The sequence below is a fragment of the Lipomyces doorenjongii genome (genome assembly GCF_038497915.1).
Source record: "Lipomyces doorenjongii strain NRRL Y-27504 unplaced genomic scaffold V1508scaffold_115, whole genome shotgun sequence".
Taxonomy (NCBI): Eukaryota; Fungi; Ascomycota; class Lipomycetes; order Lipomycetales; family Lipomycetaceae; genus Lipomyces; species Lipomyces doorenjongii.
The window spans coordinates 16,328-32,624 of record NW_027118182.1 but is presented as its reverse complement, the minus strand read 5'-3'; the positions used below and the strand labels follow the sequence as shown (position 1 = coordinate 32,624).

The following is a 16,297-nucleotide window of genomic DNA, read 5'->3' as shown; positions in this document are numbered from 1 at the left end:
GCTCCCCCCAGTGCCCACACTCGAGTACGCTTTGCGGAAACCGCTGCGTGCTCATTAAAGAGGATTTCAGTCCGTCAGAACTCCCCTCATGCCCCAGATGGGAATATATCGCCGGAACCAGTTGTGGACCAAGCGGCTTGGTTCTCACCGCCTGGGTCAGCTGGATCCGGGATGTCCTCATCGGAGTCTACATAAGATGAGTACTTCGTTTCGTCCACTACTACGCAGCATTGCGGCAAAGCGATTCCCCCCTCACTCACCCAGTTCTTTCGTCCGACGGGCATCTACTTTCCAATGGCAGGATCCATTCTTGTTAGACACTCTTCTGACTGAAGAAGAACAAGCAATTTCAGAGGCAGCGCGGCGATATTGCCAAGGCTCACTGCAGCCTCGTGTACTCGATGGATACCGCAATGAGACTTTCGATAAGATGATCATGCTCGAGCTTGGCGAGCTTGGATTCCTTGGACCAACGATTGAGGGTTATGGATGTAGTGGCGTGAGCTCTGTTGCATACGGTGTAAGTGGCCATTCAAAATGTCCCTGAACTTCAAGGAACTGACGACTATTTGCAGTTGATTGCCAGAGAAGTTGAACGGTAGGATTCCTGCGGGTCACCTTATATAGTGCGGGGGTCTAACATCATTTAGTGTCGATTCTGGTTATCGGTCAGCAATGAGTGTGCAATCGAGTCTCGTGATGCATCCGCTAGAAATATTCGGCACAGAGGAGCAGAGAGAAAGATTCTTGCCCGATCTTGCGAGAGGGAAAATTATTGGCTGCTTCGGTCTTACTGAACGTGCGCTATAATCTTTATATGCATCAAGATAGCATAAGGCTAATGAACCACAGCAAACCACGGATCAGATCCCGGCTCGATGGAGACTGTCGCTCGTCCACACCCCACCAAAGAAGGTGTCTACCTCCTGTCAGGCGCCAAAACCTGGATCACGAACTCTCCCATCGCGGACGTGCTCCTAGTTTGGGCTAAGCTCGACGGCGTGATCAGAGGTTTTCTCGTCGAGCGCCCGAAAGCCGGTCCTGGTCTCTCCACTCCGCAGATCAAGGGCAAGACGGCACTCCGGGCGAGCGTGACGGGTATGATTAATATGGACGACGTGGAAGTTCCCAAGGAGAACATGTTCCCTGAAATTCAGGGTCTCAAGGGTCCATTTTCGTGCCTAAATAGTGCGCGTTATGGAATCGCTTGGGGTACTATGGGCGCATTGGAAGGTGCCTTGGATTTGGCGAGAAGATATGCGCTGGATAGAAAGCAGTTTAAGTCAAATCCGCTGGCGAAATATCAATTGATTCAGAAGAAGTTGGCGGACGCGCTGACCGATATTTCATACGGTCTTGTGGCGTGTGTGCAGGTTGGTAGATTAAAAGATGCAGGCAAAGCGGCACCAGAAATGATTGGCATGATTAAGCGACATAATTGTGATCGAGCATTAGAGAACTCCCGAAAGTATGTTTGCTTAATATTATTTGTCATCGGAGCTAATAATTACAGGCTTATGGAGATTTTTGGAGGAAATGCGGCTAGGTAAGTGGAGCGAGGGTCATATTATCTACACGATTCTAATCCGGTCCGTAGCGACGAGTATCATATCGGCCGTATTGCGGCCAACTTGTTCGTAGTTCAAACCTGTGAGTATCCGCATATCATCATTAATTGAACCACATTAACTGATTTTATTAGACGAAGGACAAAGCGACATTCATGCGTACGCCAAGCTCAGTTGTACCCTAGACGATGTGTACTGACGTGAATTAGATTGGCTCTGGGACGGGCGATTACAGGTGTCAATGCCTTCTATTAGAGGATTCTGAGACCAGTTTCACGATGTCTCACGTCCCGTGTTCTCAATCGCCATTACTTTGTTAAGGAATTATTTTGACAACTCGAAGCGGAGGGGTATGATCTGGCATATATCTGACTGTTACAAATTAACCTTGTGATGTATTCATTCAATACTGTGTATTTGCTAGAACATTTTGTCTATAAAAAGTACAATATGCCTGTCGTAGCTCCTCTCAGACATACAACTCAACCTACTCTTGTATGCCGCGTAAAGTTGAGGTGAGTGGTTATTCGATAAGTTGTGGATTGGGGAAGTGGCCAGGTCCACTTGTATTTCAAGGTCCTGTAATTTCTAACCAATAAATCTGTCACTGCTGAATTGTTTTGCATATACTCTCTGTGATGGCATATCCAATCGAATCATCTTCAGCGACCGTCGTTTACGAACGCAACCTCAAAATGCAAAAAATTATTCGTTGACACGACATGGAGGACCAAACCCACGTCTCGCTGTGTCTGGCATGTGCTGCCTGCTCGGACAAAGCAGACAACCCAAGACAAACAAACCAAGCCACGCACGGACCACAACAACACGCTCTCGAACGACGCATAGCGCCGCACCCCCTGTAATTTTTCCCTGAATTAACCCTGACAGCCTGCCGTACACGACTGCCACTCGTTCACCGTAGGCGTGGTCTCAGTACTCGTATTCTGTAGTTCTCGAATCTGGTATACCTCTCTGTTCGTCTGGTCATTAGGGTGATGTCCTCAAATATCTGCCTCGTAAAAGGGATCGCAATTTCTCTCAGTTGCCCGCGAAGGCTGCACTAACCCTGCCCAATGAGCACTTAGACCGTTGTGAAACCAGCATGGTTTCAAACTGTTATCCCACAATGTTGAAATAAGCCTGCATTGTACTCTGATGTCGACCTATTACATCGTTTCAACTTTTGTAACTCGCGCTGCACTGTTGCATTTGCGTTGTGTTCGCAGAATGCCGCTTGCAGCGAACACGGACTCCACATAGCTGCGGAAATGAATATCTCCTTCATCGTTGCCGCAAACCGTTCGAATGCCGCACTGGGTCAAAGCCCCATAGCCTACGTTATATATATTTAAATCAAATTAGCAGCGATTTCGTTTATTTACGGCGTTCGAAGGTCTGTAAATCGTAACAACCGTTGACATTGGCGATGGTCGTATTGCTGCTGTCGGCTACGTCATTGGTAATTAATGGGGTAAGGGCTATTAGGGGCGAACATACCGTCAGACAGATAATACACCGTTTGCACCCTATATTCGGCATTGTTTAGATGTCTCTATTTCATAGGTCGACGAAAAAGAAATGCAAAATGCGATCTGTTTGTCCATTGCCCGATATGCTGCGGAAGATCTGTACATTTCGTCTTGCGAGTCACATTATTGGAAGCATTCCCGACTTTGCTAAGGCACTCGGTGGATTGAAGTTGAATCAGTCTGTAACCGAAATCATCTTCCTCTCTATTCTGAAGATCCTCATTGTTGCATCTGGTCAATATAGGGCAACATTGCGAAACACAGGATTGGAGTTGACACCAACTGACGAGCCAGCGTGTGATATAAGGCCTTATTCTTGCAGAGGTACTTATAATACCAATCCGTGTCATACATTCACCAGCGGTGATGATACTTGTTGCACCCATGTCCGTGCGAGAGATGAGAGATGCGCTATAACTGGCTTGGTCAACGGTGGGGCCTGTAGGGATCGTTGGAGGGACTCAACGCCGCTTCTGTTGTCCCTTTGTCCAGTGAAGACTACTGGCTGCAGAGTGGATTTTCTCCGTCGATTACGAACAAAGTGGGAGAGCGCGACACCGGAATTAACTCATGTCAGAACGGACTGCTTATGCAGTCCAACTCGCTCTACAGCTGCATAATTAACAATCTTGGCATAGATGACGCATGGTCGCACTGATAAAAGTTAGATAGTCCATCGAGAACATAAGAACAAGACGAAGGATTACCTTCCGTTTCCTAATGCCGAATGGCATGGACAGCAGGTCGGAAGGACATGTGCGCAAAAGACATAACCAAAGTACAGAAGACCCTAAACCACAATCACCACGGACACGAAAGTAAACTTTAATCAAAAGCACAAACCTCGACAGCACTACCCGATAAACGTAGGCCCTAATCCCAAACTTCAGGCAATACCTTCGAATGCGAAACGAAATAGATAGGAATCTATGAAACTTATGTGAGCTGGGGACTATGTGGGTAATCGGAGCCTAGTGTTTGAGTTAGCGAGTTTGAAGATTTTGAAGGTCACTCCGAAAAGTCACACGAGAATTACCCTGATCGGCACCGAAATGTAGTCTATTTCTTTCTGAGGGCATAGCAGGGCCAATGACATTGACCGCAGGATAAGATTTGTTTCCATTCTGAACTCTTGGGGTGTGAGCAAAGTCATCTGATCAGTCGGAGAGAATCAACAAACAGTTTACTCGGCCAGACCTCTAGCTCCGGGTCCTGCAAGCGGAAACTATCTCAGGCATCGAAGAGCAACTCAGCTGGCCAGCGCAAGCAGTTTTGGTTTTTTTAGTCCCAAGAGTGGCCATTGGTGTCTGATATTTCCGACAGTGGAGCTTCCAGGAGGGTGGATTCGGACTCGTGGTTCTCAATCCAGGTCCATCCACAGACCAGTACGCCTACTCCAAATCCAGGGAAGTCCTTCTTCCCGTCGCTGAATACATCCGAAGACCAGCAGCGTGCAGACGGCGACGACGATGCCGACAAAATGCGCGCCCGCAAAAGACGCGTCTTTCCGACCACGGCACAGAAGGAAACTCTGAGGCAGTGGTTCGGGGCCCAGCGCTACATATATAACAAATGTGTAACGCTGATACGAGGCGGCATGAAACCGACGCAGAAAGAACTGCGTGCAGTTCTACTGAACAGCAAAACGAATACATTGAGTGAAACAGAGAAGTGGTTGGACGAATATGAGTACGATTTGAAGGATGAGGCGATTAGGGACTTCATGAAGAATTATAAGAGTAACAGGCAAAATATAAGAACTCTAAGAAGACATTTACTTTGAAGTTCAGGTCGAACTCAGTGTTGAAGAAGAAATGGAATTCTAAGTTTGGTTTTTATTCATCTATCTTCTCGCCATCGAATGTGGCTGCGGCAGAGCAACTGCCCAAGACTTTGGAGACAGATTCAAGGCTCTTGAGGACAAGATTGGGTCACTACTTTCTCATAGTCCCCAGGCGAGCCAAGAAAGACAAGGGAAATGGCGTGACACTGGGCAATTTTGTGTTTATAGATCCCGGGTGTCCGTACCTTTTTGACGGGCTACGACTCCAACGAGAACGTAGTAGAGGTGGGGAAATTTACTGTCGTGAGGGTTCAAAGCTGCTGCACCGCCGGCGAAAGTTGCAAAGTCGGCTGGCAGCTCTTCGCGACCACAAGAAACGCCAAAACCTTCGCAGGGCATATATCCGGCTGGGTGAGAGGATCGATCGCTTGGTCGAGGACATGCACAAGAAGGCAGCGGCGTTTCTGTGTTCTAATTACGACCGGGTGTTCCTCCCGAAGCTCAATTTCCACACGTGCCGGAAGCTCAACAGGAAGTCCAAGGCATGCATGGCCACCCTTGGCCACTGTGCGTTCTTTGATCGAACTGTCATGAAGGCAGAGCTGTTTGAGCAAACGCAAGTGGTGGAAGTTGAGGAGGAGTGGACCTCCAAAACCTGCTCCTGTTGTGGGTGGGTGAATCACAAATTGGGACGATCCAAGGTGTTTGAGTGCAAGAGGTGCACTTCGATCTTTGACCGCGACTTCAACGCATGCAAAAACATCATGTTGAAGTACTTTACTGAGCTGCCTTTCAGTTGCCCCACTTCATGAGATATCGCTGGCCCTACTCTTTAAAACTACGGAGGCAATAGCTTGTCCGAAGTCGTCGTTGCGTTCTTTGCAAAGCACGCTCTGGTTCGAGGTCCACGAGTGGGAGGCCCTGTCGGCCAGGAGGTTCGTCGGTAAGGAGGAATTCCTCAAGAAGGACGCGACTTTTGAGTGGTCGGTCAGTGTTGCTGAATATCGGCTCCTGAAGCCTGTATACGAACAATGGAGCATAATACAAATTCTGGTAATATATTGTTGACTGATGAAGATGTAGTGCACTTGGGTTTAGCGGGCATCTTCATCGTGCGTAGTGGACAGAATAGCAAAATATTGGATTTATGTAGGTACTAGACAATGTCTGAGAAAGCAATATAGAGAATATCTCTTGCGCGCAAATCACCGAATTCGGTCACCGAATTACCCGCCTGCATACTGCAGTTTACGGACTTCCAGCGGCTCCTGCGCTCCTCCCTAACAACTCCACGCGCGTCAACTTTTGTAGCAAAAAGTTTACCGAGACTTACAGAGCCCCTGACCTGACGACATTACCCCTGAATGTGGCGTCAAGAAAATAGTACCGCAACCTTTCCTCTCTACTCTGGCCGGTCCGAAAGTCGCAAGTAACAATAACACTGGGATATGTTTGGCAAACGTTTCCCATAGTAGGCTTGTTAGCGTCAGCGATTCGAGCGTTTCCTGTAGCAAATTTACTGGCATTTTTCTACGAAGTAACCTTATTATACTCCGGCCGCCGGGTGAGCTCTTACTCGGGCGGTACTTCAATATTGTGGGTAAAACCGTCGACCTGACCCACAGTTTGCGTACAACAAATATTTGCGAGTATAATGACGCATAAAAATCCTAAAAATCAGACGTATTTAATGAAATAACTGTTCTCCTTCAAGTAATAGTCAGCCGTCATGTCGTTGCCCGAATGTAGCATTCCGCGCCAAAGATGGGGATAGACTGCACTCACTTCACCTGCCAATCTTTATAGGCAGATCTGTCGGGAGACATCCAAAATAGAATTCGCGTTATGCGTGGGCACCATTACTGAGCACAAATTAAATTTGGCTACATTAGGTGTGAAGCACGGAATATAAACTGTGTTAATTATCGACGTATTTCAAAAAAATTACTTGTTTATCGATGATGACAGTAGCTTGTTTATCGACACGAATAGACGTGCCGCGCGCTTATTCTGGTAGCTTCACGTAACGGGGCTGCTAAAGATTTTGGTGAAGGAGAGAATGTCGCAGACTCTAACAACGCTACGATGGGAGATGACTTTTTGCCAAATGTAGCGCCGTGTGATTGTTGCTACTTGTGACCTGGCCAGAGTCTGGAGGAAATAAGGGCGCCCGTAAAACCTTGGGTCCCGCCTCAGACTGTGCGGCTCATTTCTCCATGCGATCATCCAGGCCAGACCATGGTCCCACTCGTTATATGTTCAGAGCTCAAATACGAAGTGGAACGGATGTTGGATTTTCGTCGCTATCGCCGACAGTTCGAGTATCTCGTTAAGTGGGTCGCGCACCATGATCCGACCTGGCAGTCACGATCTCGAGCCTTCCCCAGACCTGGTCGCCCAGTTTCACACTTTCACACCGCCTGAGCAAAGTGCTAAAGATATCATCAGCAGTCACGATACTGCTGATCGTGCTCTGATTTTCGCTATTCAGTCTCACGTACCGACCAAATCGCAGCAACGCTACCACAACCGGTACGCGATGCTGGAGCTGACTTCAAGACCATCAAGCTACTAATCCCATCAGACGCAAATACCTCAACAGAAAAACGTCACACCCCATTATGCTCAACAAGGGCCATGTTTTGCGGTGAGCAATAAACTCAAATGATACCTGATTGCGGAATCAAACAAGTCTGGATTCTCGCACGCCATTAGGGAAGAATTCATACTTGGCAACGCAATGCATGTCGAGGATCTACGTATCAGTCAAGCAAGAAATCCAGTGCTATAGTATGCAGTGTAATGACTCCCTTATTAAACAAATACCGAACATGGTAAACACAGACATAGATGAGACGCCAACACCCGAGCATATGGAAGTTCACTATTAGCAATGTCGTAGATAATTGGAACCCAAATCCTACACGGGTTGAAATTCACAAACTTCATGGACGCGATTCATGGCAGTCTCCATCATGGACCAACTGAAATTGACTTCGAACCAGTCGCGATTGAAGAAATCCAAAGGAATGGCAGATATATTGTGATCTCCTAGTATGTGAGTTGGGATACAATCGCCAATGGTTAGTTCAGCCAGGTTTGATGGAACATTCTTGCCAATAAATTTTCCATCTTCCACAATAGTCTATAAGTGCATTAGTTGCTTATTGTACGTATGGGACCGGGTTGATACTTACAAAAGACTGCGTAGGGATAAGGAGTGTATCTGGCCGGTAGTTCCTATCTTCCTGGCGGAAAGTCTCAAGAACTACATTACTAATTTTGCCAAACCATGTGACGTCATTTACAATCAAGGGTCCGTATGGACAGGCTCGCCATTGAGACCGAAGGGCTTGTTCCGTTTCTTTTATAGCGGTATTCATCTCCTCAAATGTCGCATAGCGTTGGATGGGTGGTTTAGTGTAGCTTTTATCTTCGTTGACACTCATTGCAATGCCCAGATTGCTGTGCAGCGCACAAACTGAAAACGAGATCGCAGCTCTCAATTTTTCATAGGATCGTGATATGCCGACTTCGAATGCAACCATCAACTCGGCTCGTCCCACTCCGGTGAAGTACTCCAACGCACCATCCCAGATCCTTACAATAAGTTCGCCACCATCATTTAACCTCGCATTTGTGTGAGGGAATATAATAGAAACGCGATCTGAAATGTCGCGACTGACTCCTGGCGCCTGGTTGACTGCATTGTAGATCTTGGTCATCAGCATTCCGACCATTGTGCCATGAAGTGGACTAGGGGGCCCGCAAACGATTGCCACTCTTCGAACACCGTCATACTGAAGTCTAGGGAACCTATGCACTTAAATCAGCGACCATTACGGCACCTAGCTGATAGTAATATGCACATACTTCTGTCCAGTAGTCTCGTACTCCTCTTCGAGAACATCATCCACACACTGATATTCGGATCTGCTTGCTAGTACGTCTATTTGAGCATCTTCAGACAGTGGACCCCTCACAGCGGTCATTAATTCTCCGTGACCCGTAGTCATATTCTGGTCATAAGCAATCTGAGGTTTGTTGTTCTCGTTGCACTCCTTTGCACATGACGGCTATATATATATATACCATGCGGCTAAGTGATCACATCCTGCATAAAGTAATGTTCCATGCCGATCGCCCTGTCGTTTAGACAAGGACGACATCAGATCACGGATTATTGGGCGGTTGGATATTTGATCGTTTCCAGTGTTTATAACAGCTGGTGATTTATGAGGATGTAACGTTTGAACATTTTGGAGGATGTTGACCGGCTTCAGAACATGTTGAGGTCAGGACGTGCTTGCGCATATAATAGAAACCTCCTGGTAGTCAACATTGCGGTCGTCACATTCTTGGACCGCGACGGGGAGTCTCGCTAGTTTTGGTGTCAAAACTTTAAGGAAAATCGCGAACGTGTAAAAAAAAAGGTTTACCCCTGACGACACCAAACGTCTAATGGTCATAGCATTAACTGCGTCAATGGTTGCCTTTCGGTTGCCCCACTTCATGAGATATCGCTGGCCCTACTCTTTAAACTACGGAGGCAATAGCTTGTCCGAAGTCGTCGTTGCGTTCTTTGCAAAGCACGCTCTGGTTCGAGGTCCACGAGTGGGAGGCCCTGTCAACCAGGAGGTTCGTCGGTAAGGAGGAATTCCTCAAGAAGGACGCGACTTTTGAGTGGTCGGTCAGAGTTGCTGAATATCGGCTCCTGAAGCCTGTATACGAACAATGGAGCATAATACTAATTCTGGTAATATATTGTTGACTGATGAAGATGTAGTGCACTTGGGTTTAGCGGGCATCTTCATCGTGCGTAGTGGACAGAATAGCAAAATATTGGATTTATGTAGGTACTAGACAATGTCTGAGAAAGCAATATAGAAAATATCTCCTGCGCGCAAATCACTGTATTCGGTCACCGAATTACCCCGCGTGCATGCTGTGGAAAGTGCCGGGTCTACCCGCGTCACATCTCAATACTAAATTCATCTTCCCAAAACTCCGCAATATCCTGAACGACAGGCAGAGCTAATGCGCTAACACGCATCACATCGGCTTCCTCGTCGTCGGCATCGTCGAGGTGTCGGGATGCCCGTACGGCGGCCGCGACGTTGGCGAACCGTGTTGCGAGATCTGTAAGTGACGAGAACGAGTCCCGGAGCATGCTAAGTTCTATCACCATGTCAGCGGAACTGATATAACTTGACGCGATCTAGAACCAAAGTCCGTAAAAGCGCACCGAAGTCGCCTAACTGTCCGCCACTAGCGTTAACGCTTGCAAGAATACTATCCACTGTCTCCACACTCGCACATTCATTTTCAGTTGCAGAATACGTAAGTGATAACGTCCCGCGTACTTTAGCAACTATATCCTCCACCGTGGCAGCATGCTCCATTTCTGCATTGTGACGTGCGTTTTCATTACTGGCGGACGCGGATGGGAGTGACCGTGGGATGGGGATTATTTGGATTTCAGAATTCATTGGGAAGCGGCGCATGATTCTATATAAATCGTCAGTAAGTATGGTAGGAGTACAATTAAAACATTTCAAGGCTGAAGAGACTCTGGCAAGCGATTATCTAAACAAATCAGGAACCAGTCAACAGAACAGCAATGTCCGATAAGAAGGATTGATTTATCGATCTCGACGATATTCCCTCGTCTTGTAGTGAAAGTCCGGAATCCCGGTTCACTGGTCTTGTGTGCTTGGGACAAATGGCAAATCACAACACCGAAAATCGCGTGCCGTTTGATGAATGAGAGTGTTGATTGTCCCGAAGATAAGGTGGCCGGGCTCACTTACCTGAACTTCCACAACTTTTGCTACACAATAATATTAACCGTCCTCACACCTGATGCAAAAGCACCCAATAGCCAAGAAACCGCACGTGACAGATTCGGCATTGAATTTTGTCGAACCGGCTAGCGACAGGATAGAATCAGGCAGAAGGTGCGCCCGAAGGTTTACGGCCTTGCGTGTTAGTATATGAGCAAAAAAATCGTAAGAAATATCCGTTGATCCGGGACCCACAGCAAACAATGTGATTGGTATACAATATGAAGATTATTAATGTCGATGCGATCTGATGTGCTTGATCTGAAGATGTAACAGAAGATTATGACATCAATCAGCTAGTACAGTGCAGTAATCGAGGGTGTAATTTTGGGAATTTGGGAATGCGGGCTTGACGAGGACGGGCAAAAGCCGAATGCAACTGTACAACAGATAAAAATTTACATACAGTTCCTGGAGACTGGTGTACATATCGAACCACGCAGGCGAGGCGACGTCGCACTGCATGATGATGAGCGGAAGCGGGCCAGTCAGTCGATATTGACTGGCGTCGGATCGAGCCGAATGCGTCGGCTGTCGTAAGGAGTTGTCGATGTGAGCGTAGATCGCCGCGAGATCCAGGGCTGCAGCGGGACGAAGAAGCAAATAGTCAGGCATATTGCGCTATTCCGAGGAGACAGAACACAAACAGCAACTGCAGGGTGCCGAATAGTGACTGGCAACTCGCGAACAATGAAACTCGTGATTGGCTGCGAGAAACGGAGGAGGCTGAAGAAGGTTGGCTTATTAGGAGTAAATAGGTAGGTGATACCTCTCGGAGAAGGTACCGCTACGCTTGGTGCGGCGTTGCAGTGACAAGTCAACTTTCAACCGTGCGTGTTTGAGTATCAATCATCTACATATTCATTCGGATAGAACCAACAGGTTTGATGTTAAGACGCACAGTCAGACACAGTGACAGCTGACTCGCAAAGAGCGAGAGCGACAATGCGTCTCCGCACAGTCTGGCGGTAAAAACTGAGCGCCCTGACGATTTTCAACGATTCAGCTTATCGCATGTAAGTTGCATGTGTGGGCTATCCGGGGAACATCGAGCGCAGCATCTGCCAACAGCTTGCTGTTCCGTGCAGATGCACCTTTTTGATCGGAAGGCAAAGGTGGCAGGCGACAGTCCTGCTGTGTAGGATTATACACTTTTAATGTGTGGCGTTTTAAGTGCAAGATCACCTCCACTAGCGCAAGCCACCGCCACAGGATTTGTCCTACGGAGTACAGCAGTTATTGACTTGTTGAAGGCGGCCCACAATACCGGTGGTCTGGGATATCGCTGTCGTTAATGGGCCAGATGGTCAAGTATCAGTAATTCAGTTACGAAGGTTAGATATGGCCGCAAGCAACGGATGACTCTCGAGTCACAGTCACAGGTAGCACAGTTTGTGACCGTGCACAAGCCCAGTCTTTGTCCGCAACAAAGTTCACAAAGTTGCACAAAGTTGTGTGTCTAGTTTGAGCCTTTGTACGACAGTTTGGCAGTACCCGGTACTCTCGCCGCTCTCCGCCGAACCCGGTCCCTGCCTCGAGGTCGCACTCCACCTCACCCCAAAGGTCTCCCTCACGACCCGGGTTCATTATTCGCTTCTGAACTATATATGCTCCCGGAGCGCTCTTTCGGGTTGTCTCTCCATGCAGCTACTCTATCGATTGACTCCTCCACTGAGCATTCACAATGTCAACTAATACCTACGACGACCAAGACCATCCTGACCTCATTCTCGGCCACCCGGGCCACCGCTCAAGGTCGTCCTACCTAAACAGTCTTAAATCCACACTTCTGACCAAAGATGGCTGGCTCGGTGACTACGACTATGCCTACCTCTTCACTCCTAAGATCCCGTTCCTCCGCCGCGACCGCAAGCCCGGCCCCTTCTTCGGTCTCAACGACAGAATGCCCATAGTCCTCGCCTTCATTCTTGGCTTCCAGCACTCGCTCGCCATGTTGGCTGGTGTCGTCGCCCCACCGCTCATTCTATCTGGCTCCGCCGGCGCGAACCTCGATACAGACGGACAGCAGTACCTCGTCTCTGCTGCCCTTATGTGCTGCGGCATTCTGTCCGCCATTCAAATCACTCGATTCCACATCTACAAGACCCCATACTACCTCGGCACCGGTCTGATCTCCGTCGTCGGCACATCCTTTGCGACTATCCCTGTCGCGACAGGCGCGTTTGCGCAAATGTACAGCAACGGCTACTGTCCTGTCGACGCGGATGGCAACAAGCTCCCCTGCCCAGACGGATACGGCGCCCTCATTGGCACGACCTGCATCTGCGCACTCTATGAGGTCCTGCTGTCCTTCACACCCCCTAAGATCCTCCAGAAGGTCTTCCCACCTATGGTCACCGGTCCGACTGTCCTGCTCATCGGTATCCATCTGGTCCAGACTGGCTTCCAGTACTGGGCGGGCGGTGCTGGCCCCCTGCATGTCCCATCCCGACAGCGGCTTCTTCCAGCTCTGCCCGACCATCAACGCCCCACATGCGCTCCTGGGGCTCGGCACAGTTCATCGGTCTCGGCTTCTCGGTATTTGTTACCATCCTCATCTGCGAGAAATGGGGGTCGCCTGTTATGCAATCCTGCGCCGTCGTCATTGGCCTCCTTGTAGGGTGCAAACTTGCCGCCGCTTGTGGATACTTTGACCGCTCGACTGTCGACGTTGCTCCTGCCGTGACCTTCATCTGGGTCCATACATTTAAGCTCAGTCTGTACGGTCCGATAGTGCTACCCATGCTGGCCGTATAACTTATCCTCATGATTGAGGCCATCGGTGACATCACGGCACCTGCGACGTCTCGCGACTAGAGGTTGAGGGCAGCGTGTACGAGTCCCGCATCCAGGGTGATGTACTTGCCGACGGCCTAAACGGTTTGCTTGCCGGCCTCATGACGATGACGCCTATGTCGACATTTGCACAAAACAACGGTGTCATCTCGCTTACAAATGCGCAAACCGCACCGTCGGCTACTTCTGCTGCGTCTTCCTCATCATAATGGGCATTTTCTCCAAATTCGCCGCAGCGCTCGTCGCGATCCCATCCTCGGTCCTCGGAGGCATGACGACCTTCCTCTTCTGCTCGGTCGCCGTCTCCGGCATGCGCATCGTCTCGACTGTACTTTTTACACGCCGCAACAGATTCATCCTCACGGCATCCCTTTCCGTTGGTTTTGGCGCAATCTTGGTCTCAAACTGGTTCGATTACTTCTTCACATACTCGGGCAACAATCACGCGCTCAGGGGCTTCGGCAATGCCATCTCGCTTATCATGGAAACAGGTTTCGCGTTGACTGGTCTCGTGGCGTTGTTCCTCAATCTGTTCATCTCTGAGGAGGCACCTGAATCGGCGAAGAAGCAGAGGCGCTCGAGATCAATGCTGTCATTTCTTCCGACGACACGATCACACAGAAGAGGACTACTGTCGACGAGGAACTTGACGAGAATAGAATGTAAGCATACGGCACTTGGGTTTTGGGTCTGGGTGGTGTTGTTTGCTCTTATTGGTAGGCTGGATATTTGAATAAAAGGTTTCTATTTGAATTTGTTAGATGCATGTGTTACATTTGGTTGTAGAACATTCAATATTTTTATATTATATACTGTATTTGCTGTATTTGTTAATTAGTTCCTGGATTTTGAAGTTGCTGAGCCATGAAAACGTAGAGTTCGAATGTCTGTGATTAAGTAACATTGTGTTCTGCGCAATATAACTCTGCATTTCGGTTTCTGACCAACGAAACGCAGCTGCGCGGTGTAAAATGTGAACAATAGACACAATCCCTTCTACTACTTACAATACAGCATACAAGTACAAGCACCTAATACATATCGAAGACTACTTCCCACTCGCACTCTCTACGGCCTCGACCTGTCTAGCAAACTGTACACTCCGATCAAAGTACAAATTTGGATGCGTAACGCTCTCCATCCCCACACCAACGCCGACGGGACTGTTGGCACCGGCAGCTTTATGCGTAGCTTCAAACACCCTCGTGCACGCTATGTGATACTGCTTATTCCTCACATCGTCCCTGACACCTCGCAGCACGCCTTGATCGCTAACACCAAGACCCTGAATCGCGGCGACTAAATTATCTTCGGAGAAATGCCGATAGGGGCAGCCGTGGTACTCATTCGCGCCCGGTGCAGCATCAGTCAATATCTGCGCACACGACCTTGGCTTGTAATTCCGTCGATTCCCTTCTAAACCATAATTATGTCTAATATTATAACGATACTCCTTATTAAACTTCTCATCCGTGCATTTCGAGAAACTCGTACGCCAGAATACTAATGCCTCTTCGACAGAGAGTCCGATGCCCTTAAGGAACAGCCCATATTGCTGGCGGCCAAAGTATCGGAGGTGGCTGTCCCGTCGAAGAGCGGTATGTAGCGTGCGCATGCAGACAGGGAAATGCGATACCAGAGAATCGATTTGAGACGCACGTACGATCCCGTGGCCTGGTGCTGTCGTGCTGCTGTCGGGTATGTATTCCGGCGCGACAAACCCTTTCGAAAGATGTCCCAGGATTGGAAGAAGTCTGTCGTCCTCATCCAGACGGGGCAATGCCCGAGCAGTAATTTCCAGTGCTCGTTCAAGTTTTTCAGAAAATTCCGTTAAGATGAGAGATAATTGCTGTGAGGCTGGAACGTACGCTACACCGCCTTTCATAAATACTCTTCGTGATTCAATCAGCTCCGGCACGCGTTCAAACGGAACTTTGAAGTACGATTCTGTGGATGACTGCGTGTATGATGTTAATTCGGAAGACGAAAAATTGAGAAAGTCTTGCAACGAACGCTTTTCGTCCTCAGGAACGAGCGTCCAACCAAAGTTGTACCGCGTTAGAAGCGCCTGTTGTTCGGCAATGTCTGCAGACGTGTATCGCATTCTGAAAAGTATGGTCTCGGCTTTGACGAACCGCCGTCGCAACTCCTCCCTGTTCGTCCATTAACACAATATCCTGGCAGAAGTAAGTGAAAGTGAGAATTAGCAAGAACGTACGTCCGACAAAACGCTAGGCGGAGAATAAAGTGCGAGTAATGATCCTTTTTGCGTTCAGAGTCTAACTGACTGCCTTTATTCACGCGTCCGGATACGGAGTTCGGTGATAGCGGGAGATATTTCTCCAGTAGTGGTTTGACAGTCTGTTCTGTCGCTTTCATGTTGCGGTTGCGGAATAGACATGTTTCGAGTTCACTCAGAACTAAACACGCGTTAGTCGTCGACGCATAGTCCATTTTCATCCCTCAAAACAATGTTCCCACCTCTTAATCTATCTAGAGCCCACTCTTCGAATTGATCTAGCGTGATCTCTGCTAGCGGCGGAATAAGATACATGTTCAGCCGGTCGGGGTAGTCTTGTTCCCGGATTACTTCTTTCCCGAAATTTGTCCGCTCTAAAGCGCGCTTTTTTTGTGCACGAAACATCCTTGAGAACTGTGTTAATAACGAAGTGTGAGCAGTGAGTAGCACAATGAGATGATAGGTCGGACTAGTGGTGGTAATGGCGGTGTTTGCCCTTGGGACAGAGATGGTGACCAGGCGGCGCGTCGAACATT

At 48.5% G+C, this 16,297-nt stretch overlaps 6 protein-coding genes across 6 annotated transcripts; 3 read left to right on the top strand and 3 right to left on the bottom strand.

The window, feature by feature from the left end:
- Positions 1–196: 196 nt before the first annotated feature.
- Positions 197–1,823, top strand: V1508DRAFT_361545 (acyl-CoA dehydrogenase/oxidase; the record flags this gene model as incomplete). The annotated part of the gene is made up of 8 exons (XM_066937191.1): positions 197–520; positions 576–598; positions 651–799; positions 853–1,468; positions 1,514–1,546; positions 1,598–1,650; positions 1,703–1,727; positions 1,778–1,823. The coding sequence occupies 8 exons, from the start codon at positions 197–199 to the stop codon at positions 1,821–1,823; spliced, it is 1,269 nt and encodes a 422-aa protein (XP_066792616.1).
- A 1,333-nt stretch (positions 1,824–3,156) lies between these two features.
- V1508DRAFT_442473 (putative transposase DNA-binding domain-containing protein) lies at positions 3,157–6,060 on the top strand (the record flags this gene model as incomplete). Its single annotated transcript, XM_066942336.1, has 3 exons — positions 3,157–3,395; positions 4,424–4,839; positions 4,902–6,060. 3 exons carry the CDS (start codon positions 3,157–3,159, stop codon positions 5,693–5,695), a joined length of 1,449 nt encoding a protein of 482 aa, XP_066792615.1. The 3' UTR covers positions 5,696–6,060.
- A 1,743-nt stretch (positions 6,061–7,803) lies between these two features.
- V1508DRAFT_406910 (uncharacterized protein) lies at positions 7,804–8,875 on the bottom strand (the record flags this gene model as incomplete). Its single annotated transcript, XM_066938813.1, has 3 exons — positions 7,804–8,028; positions 8,081–8,699; positions 8,757–8,875. The coding sequence occupies 3 exons, from the start codon at positions 8,873–8,875 to the stop codon at positions 7,804–7,806; spliced, it is 963 nt and encodes a 320-aa protein (XP_066792614.1).
- An 835-nt stretch (positions 8,876–9,710) lies between these two features.
- On the bottom strand, positions 9,711–11,576 carry V1508DRAFT_427279 (uncharacterized protein). Its single transcript, XM_066941663.1, has 3 exons — positions 11,133–11,576; positions 10,129–10,391; positions 9,711–10,061 (listed from the first exon to the last, which is right to left on the bottom strand). The coding sequence occupies exons 1-3, from the start codon at positions 11,339–11,341 to the stop codon at positions 9,856–9,858; spliced, it is 678 nt and encodes a 225-aa protein (XP_066792613.1). The 5' UTR covers positions 11,342–11,576; the 3' UTR covers positions 9,711–9,855.
- Positions 11,577–12,410: 834 nt separating this feature from the next.
- V1508DRAFT_458341 (permease family-domain-containing protein) lies at positions 12,411–14,386 on the top strand (the record flags this gene model as incomplete). The annotated part of the gene is made up of 8 exons (XM_066942715.1): positions 12,411–12,498; positions 12,526–13,166; positions 13,244–13,264; positions 13,292–13,408; positions 13,439–13,459; positions 13,546–13,663; positions 13,759–14,033; positions 14,144–14,386. 8 exons carry the CDS (start codon positions 12,411–12,413, stop codon positions 14,186–14,188), a joined length of 1,326 nt encoding a protein of 441 aa, XP_066792612.1. The 3' UTR covers positions 14,189–14,386.
- On the bottom strand, positions 14,268–16,282 carry V1508DRAFT_427275 (eukaryotic and archaeal DNA primase, large subunit-domain-containing protein). The gene is made up of 3 exons (XM_066941662.1): positions 16,004–16,282; positions 15,741–15,942; positions 14,268–15,675 (listed from the first exon to the last, which is right to left on the bottom strand). The coding sequence occupies exons 1-3, from the start codon at positions 16,164–16,166 to the stop codon at positions 14,571–14,573; spliced, it is 1,470 nt and encodes a 489-aa protein (XP_066792611.1). The 5' UTR covers positions 16,167–16,282; the 3' UTR covers positions 14,268–14,570.
- Positions 16,283–16,297: the final 15 nt, after the last annotated feature.

Coding starts and splice junctions, on each gene's coding strand:
- V1508DRAFT_427275 (XM_066941662.1), bottom strand. CDS start 16,166: ATGTTTCGTGCACAAAAAAAGCGCGCTTTAGAGCGGACAAATTTCGGG. Junction 15,943..16,003: donor GGCTCTAGATAGATTAAGAG/GTGGGAACATTG, acceptor ACGCGTGTTTAG/TTCTGAGTGAACTCGAAACA. Junction 15,676..15,740: donor CGCCTAGCGTTTTGTCGGAC/GTACGTTCTTGC, acceptor ATGGACGAACAG/GGAGGAGTTGCGACGGCGGT.
- V1508DRAFT_427279 (XM_066941663.1), bottom strand. CDS start 11,341: ATGCCTGACTATTTGCTTCTTCGTCCCGCTGCAGCCCTGGATCTCGCG. Junction 10,392..11,132: donor TACACCAGTCTCCAGGAACT/GTATGTAAATTT, acceptor CGATTTATATAG/AATCATGCGCCGCTTCCCAA. Junction 10,062..10,128: donor CGGACAGTTAGGCGACTTCG/GTGCGCTTTTAC, acceptor ACATGGTGATAG/AACTTAGCATGCTCCGGGAC.